Source organism: Zea mays, chromosome 4 (assembly GCF_902167145.1).
Source record: "Zea mays cultivar B73 chromosome 4, Zm-B73-REFERENCE-NAM-5.0, whole genome shotgun sequence".
In the NCBI taxonomy this organism is placed as follows: Eukaryota; Viridiplantae; Streptophyta; class Magnoliopsida; order Poales; family Poaceae; genus Zea; species Zea mays.
This window is the reverse complement of record NC_050099.1, coordinates 16175978-16189672: the sequence shown is the minus strand read 5'-3', so window position 1 is coordinate 16189672 and position 13695 is coordinate 16175978. Positions and strand designations below refer to the sequence as shown.

Here is a 13695-nt window from a genome sequence, read left to right as displayed (position 1 = left end):
TATTATTAGCAAGATGTCGGAGATATTTATGTGCTACATTTTTACTATAGGGGAGTGAGCCGAAGAGCATCCTATAATTTATAGAGTAGAAATAAATTATACTGATACATAAAATCATTTCCTATCTTCCACCCTATGAATTTAAGATAGACTTATATCTGAACTTTAGAAAAGTGGTGGAATGTTAAATTCCAAGCTAAATATGTTACTTTATTAAGTAAATTTCAAATCCTCTAAAATGAATGGATCCAAACGCCCCGTAATAGAATTTAAAATTGTAGAATTAAGTTCTATAAATGGGTGTTTGGTTATTACGGACTAATTTTTAGTCTCTTCATTTTATTCTATTTTAGTCCCGTTTTACTTTCTGTATTTAGGAAAAAAACAAGACTAAAATGTAATAAAATAAAGGGACTAAAAATTATCCCTACAAACGAAACAACCTCTAAGGTCTTTTTCGATTATTCCTATACATCATGGATCGGAAGAGTTTAAAAAAATATGAAGAATGCTAACTTGATATGGACTTAAACTCACTTAAACCCCTGCAATCCATATGGATTGATGGATTGGGAGGAACCGAACGGATCCTAAGACTTTGTTTGAATAATCTAGTATTCTTCTTAATCCACGTGTATTAGGATAGATTCAAATGTAAATTTATCTTAACATATGTGGATTAAGCTAAATAGTAAAGTATCAAACTAGATCTAAATCTATAATCTGCACCATCGTGGAATTCAGAATAGTACTGGACTAGTACCGGTAGGCATGCACACATGGCACGGCTGAAAGTGAAACTGCGATCCTCTCTACTTGTAGGCGGTTCCAGATTCTTGTCAGATACCGTACGATTATGAGAGGATAAAAAACGCCAAAAGCTGCACTCTCTCGTATGTAGAGTAGATTCTGTCAGTTCTGCTTATTTTGAGACAGGTTCACATGTAACCCTGTTTTATCTCTACTACTTAAGATGATAAGGAGGGCGTCCACACCCTCAGTACGGCTCCGCCCGTTCCCCCACCCTGCTAATCTCGCCGCCACCACGCCGCGCGAGCGCCGCGCACGCCCCGTCTTCGCTCTGTCCCCAGAATTGCCTCAATCCCGGCTCTCTCCTCGCCCCATCCTCTCGATCCGCGTTCGTGCCGCGCTCTCCATGGAAGGCGAATCATCCGCCGGATCGCCGCAATCCCTGCTCTCTCCCCATATTCCCATCTGCGTTCGCGTCGCGCTCTCCATGGAAGGCGAATCAGATGCCCAGGATCGACGCACCGGCTCTCGATCCACGCTCTCCACGGAAGGGGAGTCCCTTTGCCACCGACCGGCCTCACCCCACCATTGGCGACACCCGTCCCCCTTCAATCTCGACCGCAGCTGGCGATCACCACAGATGGCGTCCCAAGGCCATCGCCGCAAGGCCCCCAAGCTCGACAACAGCTCCACGTTCTTCCTCCCGAGGTGACAAGTCCCCTTCCCCCGCGGGGACACTCCTCTTCCTCGGCTGTCCTTCTCCCTCCCAAGGTGCCTCCTCGCCGGTGAGACCTTTATCCGCTCTCCAGGGTGTCGCGCCCGGCGCGCACTACTCGCCACACAGACGTGCGCACAAGAGGCGCTCTCTCCCTCCTCCCCCTTCTCTATCACTTCACATGCTCGTGATCTGGTTCTTCCTAACCCTAGATCGATCTGTTTCTTCATCCTCGGTGTGTAGGATCGATTTGTGGGAGGGAGCAGACGTGTAGGATCCTCTCTTAACCATTGTTCTTTCCTTTTGTCTCCAACAAGATCCGTGGAAAGCCGCCAAACATCACCGTGAGCGTGAGATCCGGTTGCACGCGAGGGAGAGGAACGACTGCTATTAAACGGATGGACAGAGGTGAGGCCTCCAACCCATCCCCACTCTCCTCAGATTCACCGATTCGCAGCCATTCTTTTCATCTCAGAGGTATATGCTTAGGTTCCTGTCTGTTTAGTTCCATCTTGCTTATTTGTTACTCCCAAATGTGGATTAGAATGGGGGGTGTCATCAAGTTTTGATAGGCTCTGAAACACCCACATGCATGCTGTGTAGAAGACAAGAGCAGAGAGACCATACTTTTTTGTTAAGATATGAGGTGTAGCGATACAATATGTCTCCTAACAGAGTTTGTGTTCTTGACAGTTACTGGTATGACCTTGTCGAGACTGAAGTAAGGAGGGATAGAGCTAAAACTCTCTTGACAGTAAGTTCTAGATACCTTAGTTTTGTGCTCATGAATCTTCGCTCTTGTGCTGCTACTCTATAAACCTTAGTTTTATGCTCATGAACCTTCTCTCTTAGCCAAATACGTTTATTTTTTCTTAGACAAAAAATAAAGCCACATCGGGCTACGCGTGGGTTTATATGATTTTAAATCTTAAATCAGGTTTCAGTGATGATTTATGTTGTTTTGATGGTTCATTCTTTCACTTATCAGTTCGAGCTGAAACCATTGTATTGTTCTTTGGTGCTCTCCCTATTCAGTAGAAACATATGAAAGTATAATTACTGATGTAGCAATAACCTCATGCTAACACAACTGACATATTGCCGTGCTCAGTCTTAATCTGATTTCAAAAACTCTAAGAATCTCCTTTTGAGTTAATATTTTATCTAATAATTGTGTGTCGTCACAATGCACGGGTATCAAAATGATGACACTGACAACGTTATTAGATGAAATTCAAGTTCAAAGACTTTAGCCTATCCTTTGAGAGAGTTTCTCGCTTTGTGATAATACAATTCCAATCAGTGTAGCAAAGAATCCAGTTTTATATTGCAAAATAAAACATATGACTGAAAATGATGACACTGACTTTAACTATGGTGACACCTAAAACTCAGCTCTGAAGATGGAAAAAAGAACAACACTAAGTAACACTAACACTGATTCTACTGACATTTTAACTATTCTTTGTTTCTTATCACGATTAAATTGGAGCATCAAACTTTAGTTTTTACAGGTGTTAGCTAAAATGCTTTGTCAAAGATATTAACAAAATATTTTGTATAAGTTATATAATACATTCTCCAGAAATTTTCAAGAAGACACTGACAAATGCTCATTTTGTTTGCCTTTGTTACATTTTTAGTAACTTTGTCATATTATTTTTTGGTCCCATAGAAGGGCACGTGTGAGTCTTTTACATAACCTTCCTAATAAAATCCCTGACCTCGACCTTCACCTGATGCCTTCCTTTTGACAATTTCTGTAACTGTGCAGTCTGTGGCATGACAATTTCTACCATAATTCTTTAGATTTAATTCTGAACTGTGAGTCCAAGAAGTACCAAAGAAAAGGTCCAAGCTATAACATTACAAAATTTACTGATAATTTGCAGAATCATGACAATCTGGAGACAATTTTCAAACTATAACAAATCATGAATAACTATAGAATATCTTAGGGTCCATAAGTCATGATCTGTAAAAGGACAAGTATAAAAACCCTTTTTTCTAAACTTATGTATTATACAATCTATGTACTAACAAGGCAAGAACAATAGAGCATGGTGGGCGGGAGGAGGCAGGAACGAGCGGCGGAGGAGGTGAAGCTCGACACCGACAAGGGTCCTTAGTGTTTTCTTGAAAATTTCTGACTGAATTATTGATAAGTATGCAGCTCGACATTCCTATATATGCATACTGGTGAATTATAGATTGTATCATACATAAGTTTAGAAAAATGCGCTCACGACTATGTAAGCTGAATTACAACATAAATACACCTTGTTAGCAATATATGTCTTATTCCTAATAGTCAGTAGGTATGTGCCCGTTTGCTTACCTCGTTATTTTTATTATTTTCATTAGTGATCTTATGTGCCCGTTTGCTTATGTTCATTAAAACATGCATGTCTGTTTCTTGTTATACAGGTACCCTCTTCTGATCAATCGAAATAGGCAATTTGCATTGCCCTCTTCTGATCAATCGAAATACAGGTACCCTCTTCTGATCAATCGAAATAGGCAATTTGCATTGCCAACAATGAGATTATGGCCGGTTCATATGTTCATTAAAACATGCATATTTTTATTATTTTTATTAGTGATCTTACAAATGTGGATTAGAATGGCTGGACATCAAGTTTTCCTCAACGAGGGAGCTGAATTACAAAATGGCAATATATGCATACTTATTATGGATTGTTTAGAGCACTTACATAGCTGCTTGTTAGGAATGTTTCCGACCTATGTTGCAACGGCGGAGGAGGTGAAACATTATTTTGGTACAAGCTCGACACCGACACCGACACCGACAAGGCTCTATAATAGCAAATATCTTTTGCTTTCTACTTAGATGACATCTATTAAATATAAATTTGTGTACAACAATTTCCTGCCAGGTCAATGAATCTGATCAATGAAGGGTAAGTATTTCTATTTCTTAATACATTGGTTGATCATTCAGAGGTCAATGAATCTGTCCGGTAAGTCCTCCTTGATTTGTACAATCTAGAGTGGAGTGGTCCTCTAATCGGTACATTTTTTGGTAATTCCACAAAATTTTTTTGGAGTGGCCATCAGTGACTAAATGTTCTTTCTGAATTTGGATCTTTGCTAGCAAGATTATTTGCTTGCTCTTCTGCTTCCAAAAGTTCACAAAATGGATAGATAGTTCCAGTTAATCTTAGTCCATTATAGGTATGGTGATGCTTGCAAAGGCTCTATTTTCATTTGAACTACTATACACCACTTTAGGATGGGAGTCGTTTCATTGAAACATGAGTTTTTTTAATCATCAAGATTTTGGATTAAGTGTTAGTACTTAGTAGAAAAGTGATATTAGTATAAGGCTAATTACCAGTTTGTTGCAATCAATGCCACCTATGGTTGGTGTTTCTTTAGTTGCTGATGCAACTGAGGAGCTCGAGCACGACACGATTAACTCGGGAATTTTATGTAATGTTGATGCAAGGACACTGACTTTTATCATCAGAAAGACTTCCTACTGTTGTTGGTATGGATTCTAGCAGCTGGATTTTAGTTTTTGTATTTGGTGAACTTTGTATACTCACCTAGGCTATGCTGGGTATGGATTCTAGCAGCTGGATACAAAGTTCACCAAATCCCTGACTTTTATGTGTCGAAGAAAGGTAGGCTGTAGTGCGACATCTGCTCTGCCACGTTTCTGCTATGGTGGTGCCGTGGTGGTGTGACTAATCATCAGAGATAAGTAGCAAACCGTCAACCACCAGGGAGACGAGCCAGGCAAGTTTATTTTCATCTCGCTATCTCCCTGATATTGGTGTCTAGATTGAAGATTATGCATCAGCGACAAGTAACGACCGCCCGGAAAGAGAGCCAGAAAAAAGGGCAGGAAATCGCCACCGCCCGCCCCTATTTGAGCAGCCGCTTGTTCCTTCCGCGTCCTCGCTGCTCCTCAATTCGATTGGCTCCGTGCCGACCTCCAGGTCAGGCAACCTTTCCTCCTCTTCAGATCGCTGTATTTATTTTTTGTTCCCTACCCCAGCACCCAGCCCGGAATCTGCAACCTCGCCAGCGGTTGCTGGGGGTTCTTCCCCTTGTTCGATCGGTTGGTTGCTTGACTGATTGGCCCGCTTCCTTTGTTCCTGGTTAACCGAAATTCACTCGATTTTTTTAAAAAAATCTGAAGCTCTATACTGTATGTCATAGTATATTTCTTCCCATGGCAGGTTGAGAAGGAAAGCATCGCGAGTTCGCCATACGGATGGGTTCCAAAGCGCCTTTCTGTCTCACGCTCCTCTTGCTGCTCGCTGCGGCCTGTGGACCTGCAGCACATGCCCACGATGCTGGTAATAGATTGTGTTATGTTCTCATCAGTCATCACTCTGGATTTGCACCGTTGAGTTGATTTACCCACTTAGGCTGTCGATTTGCACTGTAGATTACACCGTTTGCATTGTGAGAAATAGGGGATAGATATGATAGCTGCTGCAGAGTGGAGACAGCCTTGCTGCAAAACCATAATCACCATCGATCGTATTAGATATTTATAGGGCAATTATCAACACGAGTACCACCTCTCCTCTGAAACTCTGGGACTCCGGTCATATTAGCACCGTTGAGTTGATTTACCCACTTAGGCTGGGATTTGCACTGATAAGGGATAAGAAAGGATAGCTACTGCAGAGTAGAGATAGCTTTGCTGCGAAACCATAATCACCATCGGTCGTATTAGATATTTATAGGGTACTTATCAACACGAGTACCAAACAAGCTAAAAATGACATGTTTATTTTCTGATCCTCCTCCTATCCCAGTTGCTATGTACCAAATAACATAACATAACATAGGCTCGCTCATCACGGCATCCGTCCACTGCAACCCATGAAACACCCCTTCCTTATTAGTAGCACTGGATCTTTTGCCTCCAGATTGGATCATACCCAAACCCTTTAGGTCTCCTTTGGATCAAAGGATAATTTTCTGAATCCTGTATTTTCCCTGTGTTTTTGAACTAATTTCTGTGAAATTCCTATATCATTCATGTAAAATTCCTGCGATCCAAAGAAGCCCTTACTGCTTTCTCACTTGTTCTTCATCTTGCACAGTCGAGCTCCCGCATCATGGCTTAGCCTTGAAGGAACAAATTTCTTCAACCAAGATTCCTGCCCGTCTCAAGAGTGGCAGCGGACTATGCTCGGCCTGTGAAAACTTCACGAGCGAAGCCGTCACTTATCTCGGCAAGGAACAGACACAGGACAGGATCATGGAGTTCCTTCATGATGCTTGCTCCCAATCATTCTCCTTTGAACAGAAGGTGATCATCTTGAACATATTTTCTTTATTATTCTTATATATAACTAGATGTGTATGTATTGTAGAAAACTAAAACACTGCTGTGGTTGCAAGATATGCATAAACATTTTATTCCCATACTACGTGTCTATATACCGTGCTGGGAAGGTGCTGCCTGATATGAAATAGTAGTACTACGTGGGTTTATTGTAGTTTTTCTCTAACAACTTCCCTATCTCGCAGTGTGTCGAGCTGATGGACTCTTATGCGACTCTCCTGTTTGCCAAGATCACGGAGATCAGACCGGAAGCGTTCTGCAAACGGTATGGCCTGTGCAGGGACACAGCTCTTCTCTCCGGTGTGGGAAGTGACAGCACGTGTGTGTTCTGCCACCATCTGCTCGATGAAATCATGTCCAAACTGAAAGATCCAGATGCGGAGGTAATAGCTCTTGCGACATTTACCATGTTCCCCGCCATGAGTTGTCATCCTGTGTGCCTGACATTTTGGCTTGGTTGTGTTGTGTGTCTGCAGTTTGAGATAATTCAGATTCTTGTCAAGGAGTGCAATAAGATCGAAGGTCACGTCCAGCAGGTAGGCTTTTTGGCTCTTCCTCTGTCCTTGTGATTCTGTGCAAAAGGCGAGCTCGTCCTCTTCCTTAATGAGGTTCTTAAGAGTGTTTCCTCAGCTGTATTGGTTACCCTTACTACTTTGGATTTTGGAAACAGTCCGAGACCCTTATTAGTTAACAATATCATAGTTGTTGCAAAGATACTCTACTTTTTTTCATCATCTCTTCTTTACCATTCATATCTCCCAGTTGTTGCAAGGGAAAATTAACTCCAGTAATTCTTTCTTGAGGGGTAGAACAGGAGTGTCGTTCTCAGATTCAATGATTATCAAACAACATGTACTAATTATATTTTAGCAAGCTGGCAGTTGATGTGATTCTCTATGTTTACATTTTGTCAAATTAACGACAAGAGGGTTAAGTTTTAGAAGCAACTACCCTGCACTGGTTAATAATATCTGTGAGGACCCAAGTTGGTCCCAGTCCTCTTCGATTGGTGCTCTGTTCCTGTGATTTGAGGAAAGTTTCAGTACAACACATTGTATTTTGATTAGTGAATGAAGCATTTAGACGATATTGTTGCAGGTGTGCATTCTCTTTCTTACATTTGATTTAAGCTTTCTTATTTGAGCTTTATGATACTATGTACTCAATACTTGTGCTCTTCTAAGATAGGTTGAGCAGATAGTGGTTGAAAGGTCTGAAGGTTGGCATTGTGGATATTTTTGCTATCATGCATGGATTCCCAGACAATGTGAGGACGAACCAGAAGGGCGAGTTCTGGGTGGCGATCCACTGTCGGAGAAGTATGTATCCTCGGCTAATGAGCTGCCATGTCAAGCTGAGGAAGTTTTTGCTCAGCTTCCCAATCCCTGCCAAGTACCACTACCTGATGCATATCGATAGCAAGCTCTACGCGTTGATCATCAGGGACAGCCCGATGGCCAGATGCTTCACATCATGGAGGACGACAAGGGAGAGGTGGTGAGAGTTATCATCGAAGTGGAGGGTCTGTCTGATGCCATTCATCGCTGTCTTTGACCTCGTGAAGGCGTCTTAGCCACTTCAATTTGATTGGAAATATTGTTGTTTTAAGATACGGGTCCATGGTTAATGTTGTACGCTTCTCTGAGAAGACCTGTCATTCCAATAATTTGGTTCTGGAGCAACCTGGAGCTGTATACTGATCTAGCTTCTTTTAGTAACAAATGTAAGTTGCTCACATTTTCTTTAGATTGTCTATAGAACTTTGAACAACCAGCTCGTCCCTTCTAATTTTTATTTGGCCAGCAAACAAATTTTTTACATAACAACAAATACTTCTCGCGATGATTGTGTCATTGCCATGCACGGGCATAACTTAGTAATCTATTAAGAACCTAACGTGGGCATCTGGTGCTACCACGGTTTCACACTCTCCATGGCCAGTGTCCGCACAACGCACACAAAAAATAGTACAGAGGATGATTGTGTCATTGCCACGCACGGGCATAACTTAGTAATCTATTAAGAACCTAACGTGGGCATCTGGTGCTACCACGGTTTCACACTCTCCATGGCCAGTGTCTGCACAGCGCACACAAAAAATAGTACAGAGCGAGCACTCAAACTCACGCCCCTTTGCTCTAGAAATTTGGGGCTAACCACCAGATCACACGTAACTTAGTGTTTAGCGATAAACAATAATTATATTTGTAGTCTAGGTGTCGCTTCACCTGCTCCCCCACCTCGTGGCAACGCACGGGCATATACCTAGACCACTAGATCACACGTAACTTAGTGTTTAGCGATAAACAATAATTATATTTGTAGTCTAGGTGTCGCTCCACCTGCTCCCTCACCTCGTGGCAACGCACGGGCATATACCTAGTATCTAGATTAAGCGTTAATTACAGTACAACTGGTCTTGACATAAAGATCATGTATTAACCTTCTAACTCGCCGGATATGAACGTTTTAGATTTGGGTTTTTTTTTCTTTACAGTCCTTAACCTATAGAAAAGCACCTAGAAATGTTGGTGATTTGATAGAGATCGTGGAGAAAGAATATGAGGACTACAAACTAGACACTCAGAGGAGGGTGTTATAGCACTCCAATCATGCTTGATTGAAGTGACGAAGTTAAATGGTGGAAATCGCTACAATCCTGTTGGATTACTATATTTAGATTGATCATCTTCCTTGTTTTACTATTGCATGCCACCATTATTGTATACGTGCATGGCACGGTGATCACCTTCCATCTCTAGTGCATGGCTATACTTAGAAGGTACTAATCAGGTGATCACCGTCCATCTCTACCGGGCACTGTTTCTATGAACCGGTTGGAGCCTAGTCTATATATTGTTGGTCTTGTTAATCAATAATACAACAATCATTCGACTATCATGGTATCACAGAGGTTCGTTCCGAACCATCGCTTCCGCCTTTCCTAACCACGCCATCTCGCTGCCATGGCCGACGACGAAGTCGCAGCTGCTGCTGCTCGCCGTGCTTTGGAGCAGCGCGTCGCCGCCTTTACTGCTAAAGAACGCCGCGAGGCTGCTCGCCAAGAAGCTGCGCACCTGGAGGTTGCGCGCATCGAGGCCGAGCGTCGCGAAGCCACGCGCTTGGAGCAGGAACGCCGCGATGCCGATGCCCATGCCCTGGTCATCGCCGGTGAGGTCGTTGCGGCTACTGCCGCTCTTCATGCTCAAGCAGCAGCGATCCTCAACGTCAAGTCTCTCGTTCCCATCGTCCTCGACTTCACGTCGCCCCACTACAATCGATGGCGTGGCCTCTTCCTCAACACTCTCGAGCGCTATGCGCTTGTTGATCATGTGCTTTCCGACGACGACCGCTCCGCTGACGCCATGTGGAAGCGCATGGACTGCACTGTCTTGTCCTGGCTCTACGGCACCATCAATCCTGAGCTCCTTGAGGTTGTCATGAATCGGGACGATGGCCCTCCCACTGCTCGTCGCGTGTGGCTCGATCTCAAGCAGCAATTCATTGGGAACAAGGAGAGTCGCGCTCTTCTCCTCGACGCCGAGTTCCGCACCTTCGTCCAAGGCGGTCTGTCCATCTCCGACTACTGCCACCGGCTCAAGTCCATGGCTGACCAGCTTGCGGATCTCGGCGAACCCGTTCTCGACCGTACGTTGGTGCTCAACGTCATTCGGGGCCTCAACGACAGGTTCTCCTACCTCGGCGCGCTGATCCAGCGTCAACGTCCGTTCCCGACGTTCGCCGAAGTCAAGTCCGATCTTCGCCTCGCCGAAATCAACATGGCTGCCAAGTCTGCCCAGCCGCCTCAGGCCTTCGCTGCCTCGGCCCTTCCTTCTCCGCACAACAGCGGCGGACCCGACGGCGGTGGACGCAAGCAGACAAGGCGTGGCGGCGGCGGCAAGAAAACCTCTGGAGGTCGCGGTCCTGGTTCCGTGCCCCCTACCGCGACTTGGGCTGGCCAGCCACCACGGCCCACACCCTGGCAACCTGCATTTGGCACTTTCCAGGCGTATTGGGCCGGCCCGCCAGGACCACCAGGCGTCCCACCGCGTGCACCTGGCCCATCTCCGCAGACTTTCTACGCTGGCCCATCCGTGCTACCTGGGCCGCCTCCGACGGCTGCTTCACCAGGCCTCCTGGCGTCCTCGCCTGGGCCATCCCAGCCGGCTCCACCAGGCTTCATCGGCGCCAACCCGCCACCACCAGGATGGCTGCAACATCCTGGTGCCTTCTCCTGGGACGCCAACATGTTGGCTGCAAATTTCAACACGATGACGCTTCAGCCACCGCCAACAAATGAATGGTATATGGATACAGGCGCTAAAACTCACATGACATCCAACTCCGGTAATCTTTGCACCTCGCAGCTTCCTTCTTTTTCTACTTCGTCCAATATTGTCGTTGGAAATGGTTCTCTTTTACCTGTCACTCACATCGGCTCTGCCACCCTTCCTGCCATATGTGGTCCTCTTCATTTAAATAATGTTCTTGTTTCTCCTCACCTCATTAAAAATCTCATTTCCGTTCGACAGTTTACTATTGATAATAAATGCTCTGTTGAATTTGATCCCTCTGGCTTTTCTGTGAAGGACCTCAAAACCCGGAACGTGATCGTCAGGTGCAATAGTTCCGGTCCGCTATACCCGCTTCTATCATCGGTTTTTCAGCCCTTAGCACTCACTGTCGGCGTCTCTTCATCCACTCTTTGGCATCGGCGTCTTGGACATCTCGGTCATGAGGCCTTGTCTAGTCTCGTGTCATCATGTGCTATTTCTTGCAATAAGAGTGATTCCGAACACTTGTGTCATGCTTGTCAATTAGGTCGTCATGTACGTCTCCCCTTTCCCACCTCCAGTTCGCGAGCAATCAATAATTTTGATTTAATCCATTGTGATCTTTGGACATCCCCTGTTCCTAGTATTTCTGGCTACAAATATTATTTAGTCATTCTTGATGATTGCTCTCACTTTCTCTGGACCTTCCCCTTGCGTCTCAAGTCTGACACATTTTCTACTCTCACTCAATTTTTTGCCTATGTCTCCACCCAGTTTGGTGTCACCATTAAAAGCGTCCAGTGCGATAATGGTCGTGAGTTTGATAACTCCTCCTCCCGCACGTTCTTTGCCACACATGGTGTCACTCTCCGCATGTCTTGCCCCCATACCTCGCCACAAAATGGCAAGGCCGAGCGCATCATTCGCACCACTAATAATATCCTTCGCTCTCTTCTATTCCAAGCCAGCATGCCTCCGTCGTACTGGGTTGAGGCTCTTCATACTGCCACCTATCTTCTCAATCGCCATCCCACTAAAACCTTGGCCTCGGCCACACCTTTCTTTGTCCTATTCAAAACCCAACCCTCCTATGACCATCTTCGTGTCTTTGGTTGTCGCTGTTACCCCAACCTTTCCTCCACCGCTGCACACAAGCTAGCCCCGCGCTCCACTGCCTGTGTCTTCCTCGGCTATCCCTCCGAACATAAAGGGTATCGCTGTCTTGATCTTTCTACCAATAGAATTATCATCTCACGTCATGTCATTTTTGATGAGACCTCATTTCCCTTTTCTGAAGTCTCTTCGCCTCCTTCCTCTGACTTTGACTTTCTCTCGGAGTTGGATGCTGCTCCTGTTATTTTTCCTGGTGTCTCACATGTTTCAGGTACCATGGCTCCTCGCACCGCTGCCCCTGTTGGCTCCTTGCCCCAGGTTGCTGCCAGCGGTGCCACGCTGCCTCCGGCCTCGACGTCCGTGGGGGTGGTCTCTGACGCGACCACCACTGCGTATCCTGGTGCTGCCAGCGGTGCTACACTACTTCCGGCCTCAACGTCCGCGCGGGTGGTCGGTGCTCCCCATGCGACTTCCTCAGCCTCGCCCACTCCTGCGGACCGCACTGGGAGTGCGTCTCAGCGCACCGCCTCTCCGGTGTCTGGTGCGGGCTGCACCACCGGTGCTCCTTCAGGGAGCATGAGCCTGCCTGAGATCATGCCACCTCTGAGCGGTTCGACACCACTTGTTGAGCGGCCGACGCCTCCAAATGCGGTCACTACTCAGCCTCTAGCCAATGACCACAGCATGCTAACGCGTGGCAAACGGGGCTTTCGTCAACCAAAGGTACGGCTTGATCTGCATGTTGCTCCTTTGTCTCCCGTGCCCAAATCCTACCGAGGAGCATTGGCCGATCAAAATTGGAGAGCCGCTATGTCTGAGGAATTTTCTGCACTTCAGAAGAATAACACCTGGGACTTGGTTCCTCGTCCCTCGGGTGCTAATATTGTGACTGGCAAATGGGTTTATCGGCACAAGTTTCGCTCTGATGGTTCACTAGAGCGGTACAAGGCTCGCTGGGTTCTTCGTGGTTTCACTCAACGTCCTGGAATTGATTTTGATGAGACTTTCAGTCCGGTTGTCAAACCTGCTACCATTCGTACAGTACTCACAGTGGCTCTCTTCCATCGTTGGCCTGTCCATCAGCTCGATGTGAAGAATGCTTTCTTGCATGGCACCCTTGATGAGACTGTCTATTGTGTACAGCCTGCTGGTTTAGTTGATAGCTCTCGGCCTGATCATGTCTGTCGTCTGAACAAGTCTCTGTATGGGTTGAAACAAGCTCCGCGTGCCTGGTACAGTCGTTTTGCCACTCACATTCTCTCTTTTGGCTTTGTGAGTGCCAAATCTGACACTTCCCTGTTTATATATCAACATGGCCATGACACAATTTATTTACTTCTCTATGTGGATGATATTGCGCTGACAGCATCTTCAGCCTCTCTGCTCCAGTGGGTGATTACAGCTCTACAGCAAGAATTCTCTATGACAGATCTCGACCCTTTGCACCATTTTCTAGGTCTCACGGTGACTCGCCAGCCCAATGGATTTCATCTTTCTCAGCGACAGTGTAA

The 13695-nt window shown here is 45.5% G+C and overlaps 1 protein-coding gene across 11 annotated transcripts; it reads left to right on the top strand.

Annotated features, from left to right (window-relative positions):
• The first annotated feature begins 5106 nt into the window (after positions 1 to 5106).
• Positions 5107 to 8567, top strand: LOC103652878 (saposin B domain-containing protein). Of its 11 annotated transcripts, XM_008679864.3 has the most exons (7): positions 5107 to 5430; positions 5674 to 5793; positions 6553 to 6761; positions 6983 to 7180; positions 7274 to 7333; positions 7986 to 8116; positions 8241 to 8567. In XM_008679864.3, the coding sequence occupies exons 2-7, from the start codon at positions 5709 to 5711 to the stop codon at positions 8296 to 8298; spliced, it is 741 nt and encodes a 246-aa protein (XP_008678086.1). In that variant the 5' UTR covers positions 5107 to 5430; positions 5674 to 5708; the 3' UTR covers positions 8299 to 8567. The 11 variants fall into 11 exon arrangements, 7 of the variants coding, with proteins under 7 accessions (XP_008678086.1, XP_008678088.1, XP_008678083.1 ...); XR_004857628.1 differs by having other exon boundaries at positions 7274 to 7895; positions 8060 to 8567; XR_002269008.2 differs by having other exon boundaries at positions 7274 to 7895; positions 7986 to 8567.
• Positions 8568 to 13695: the final 5128 nt, after the last annotated feature.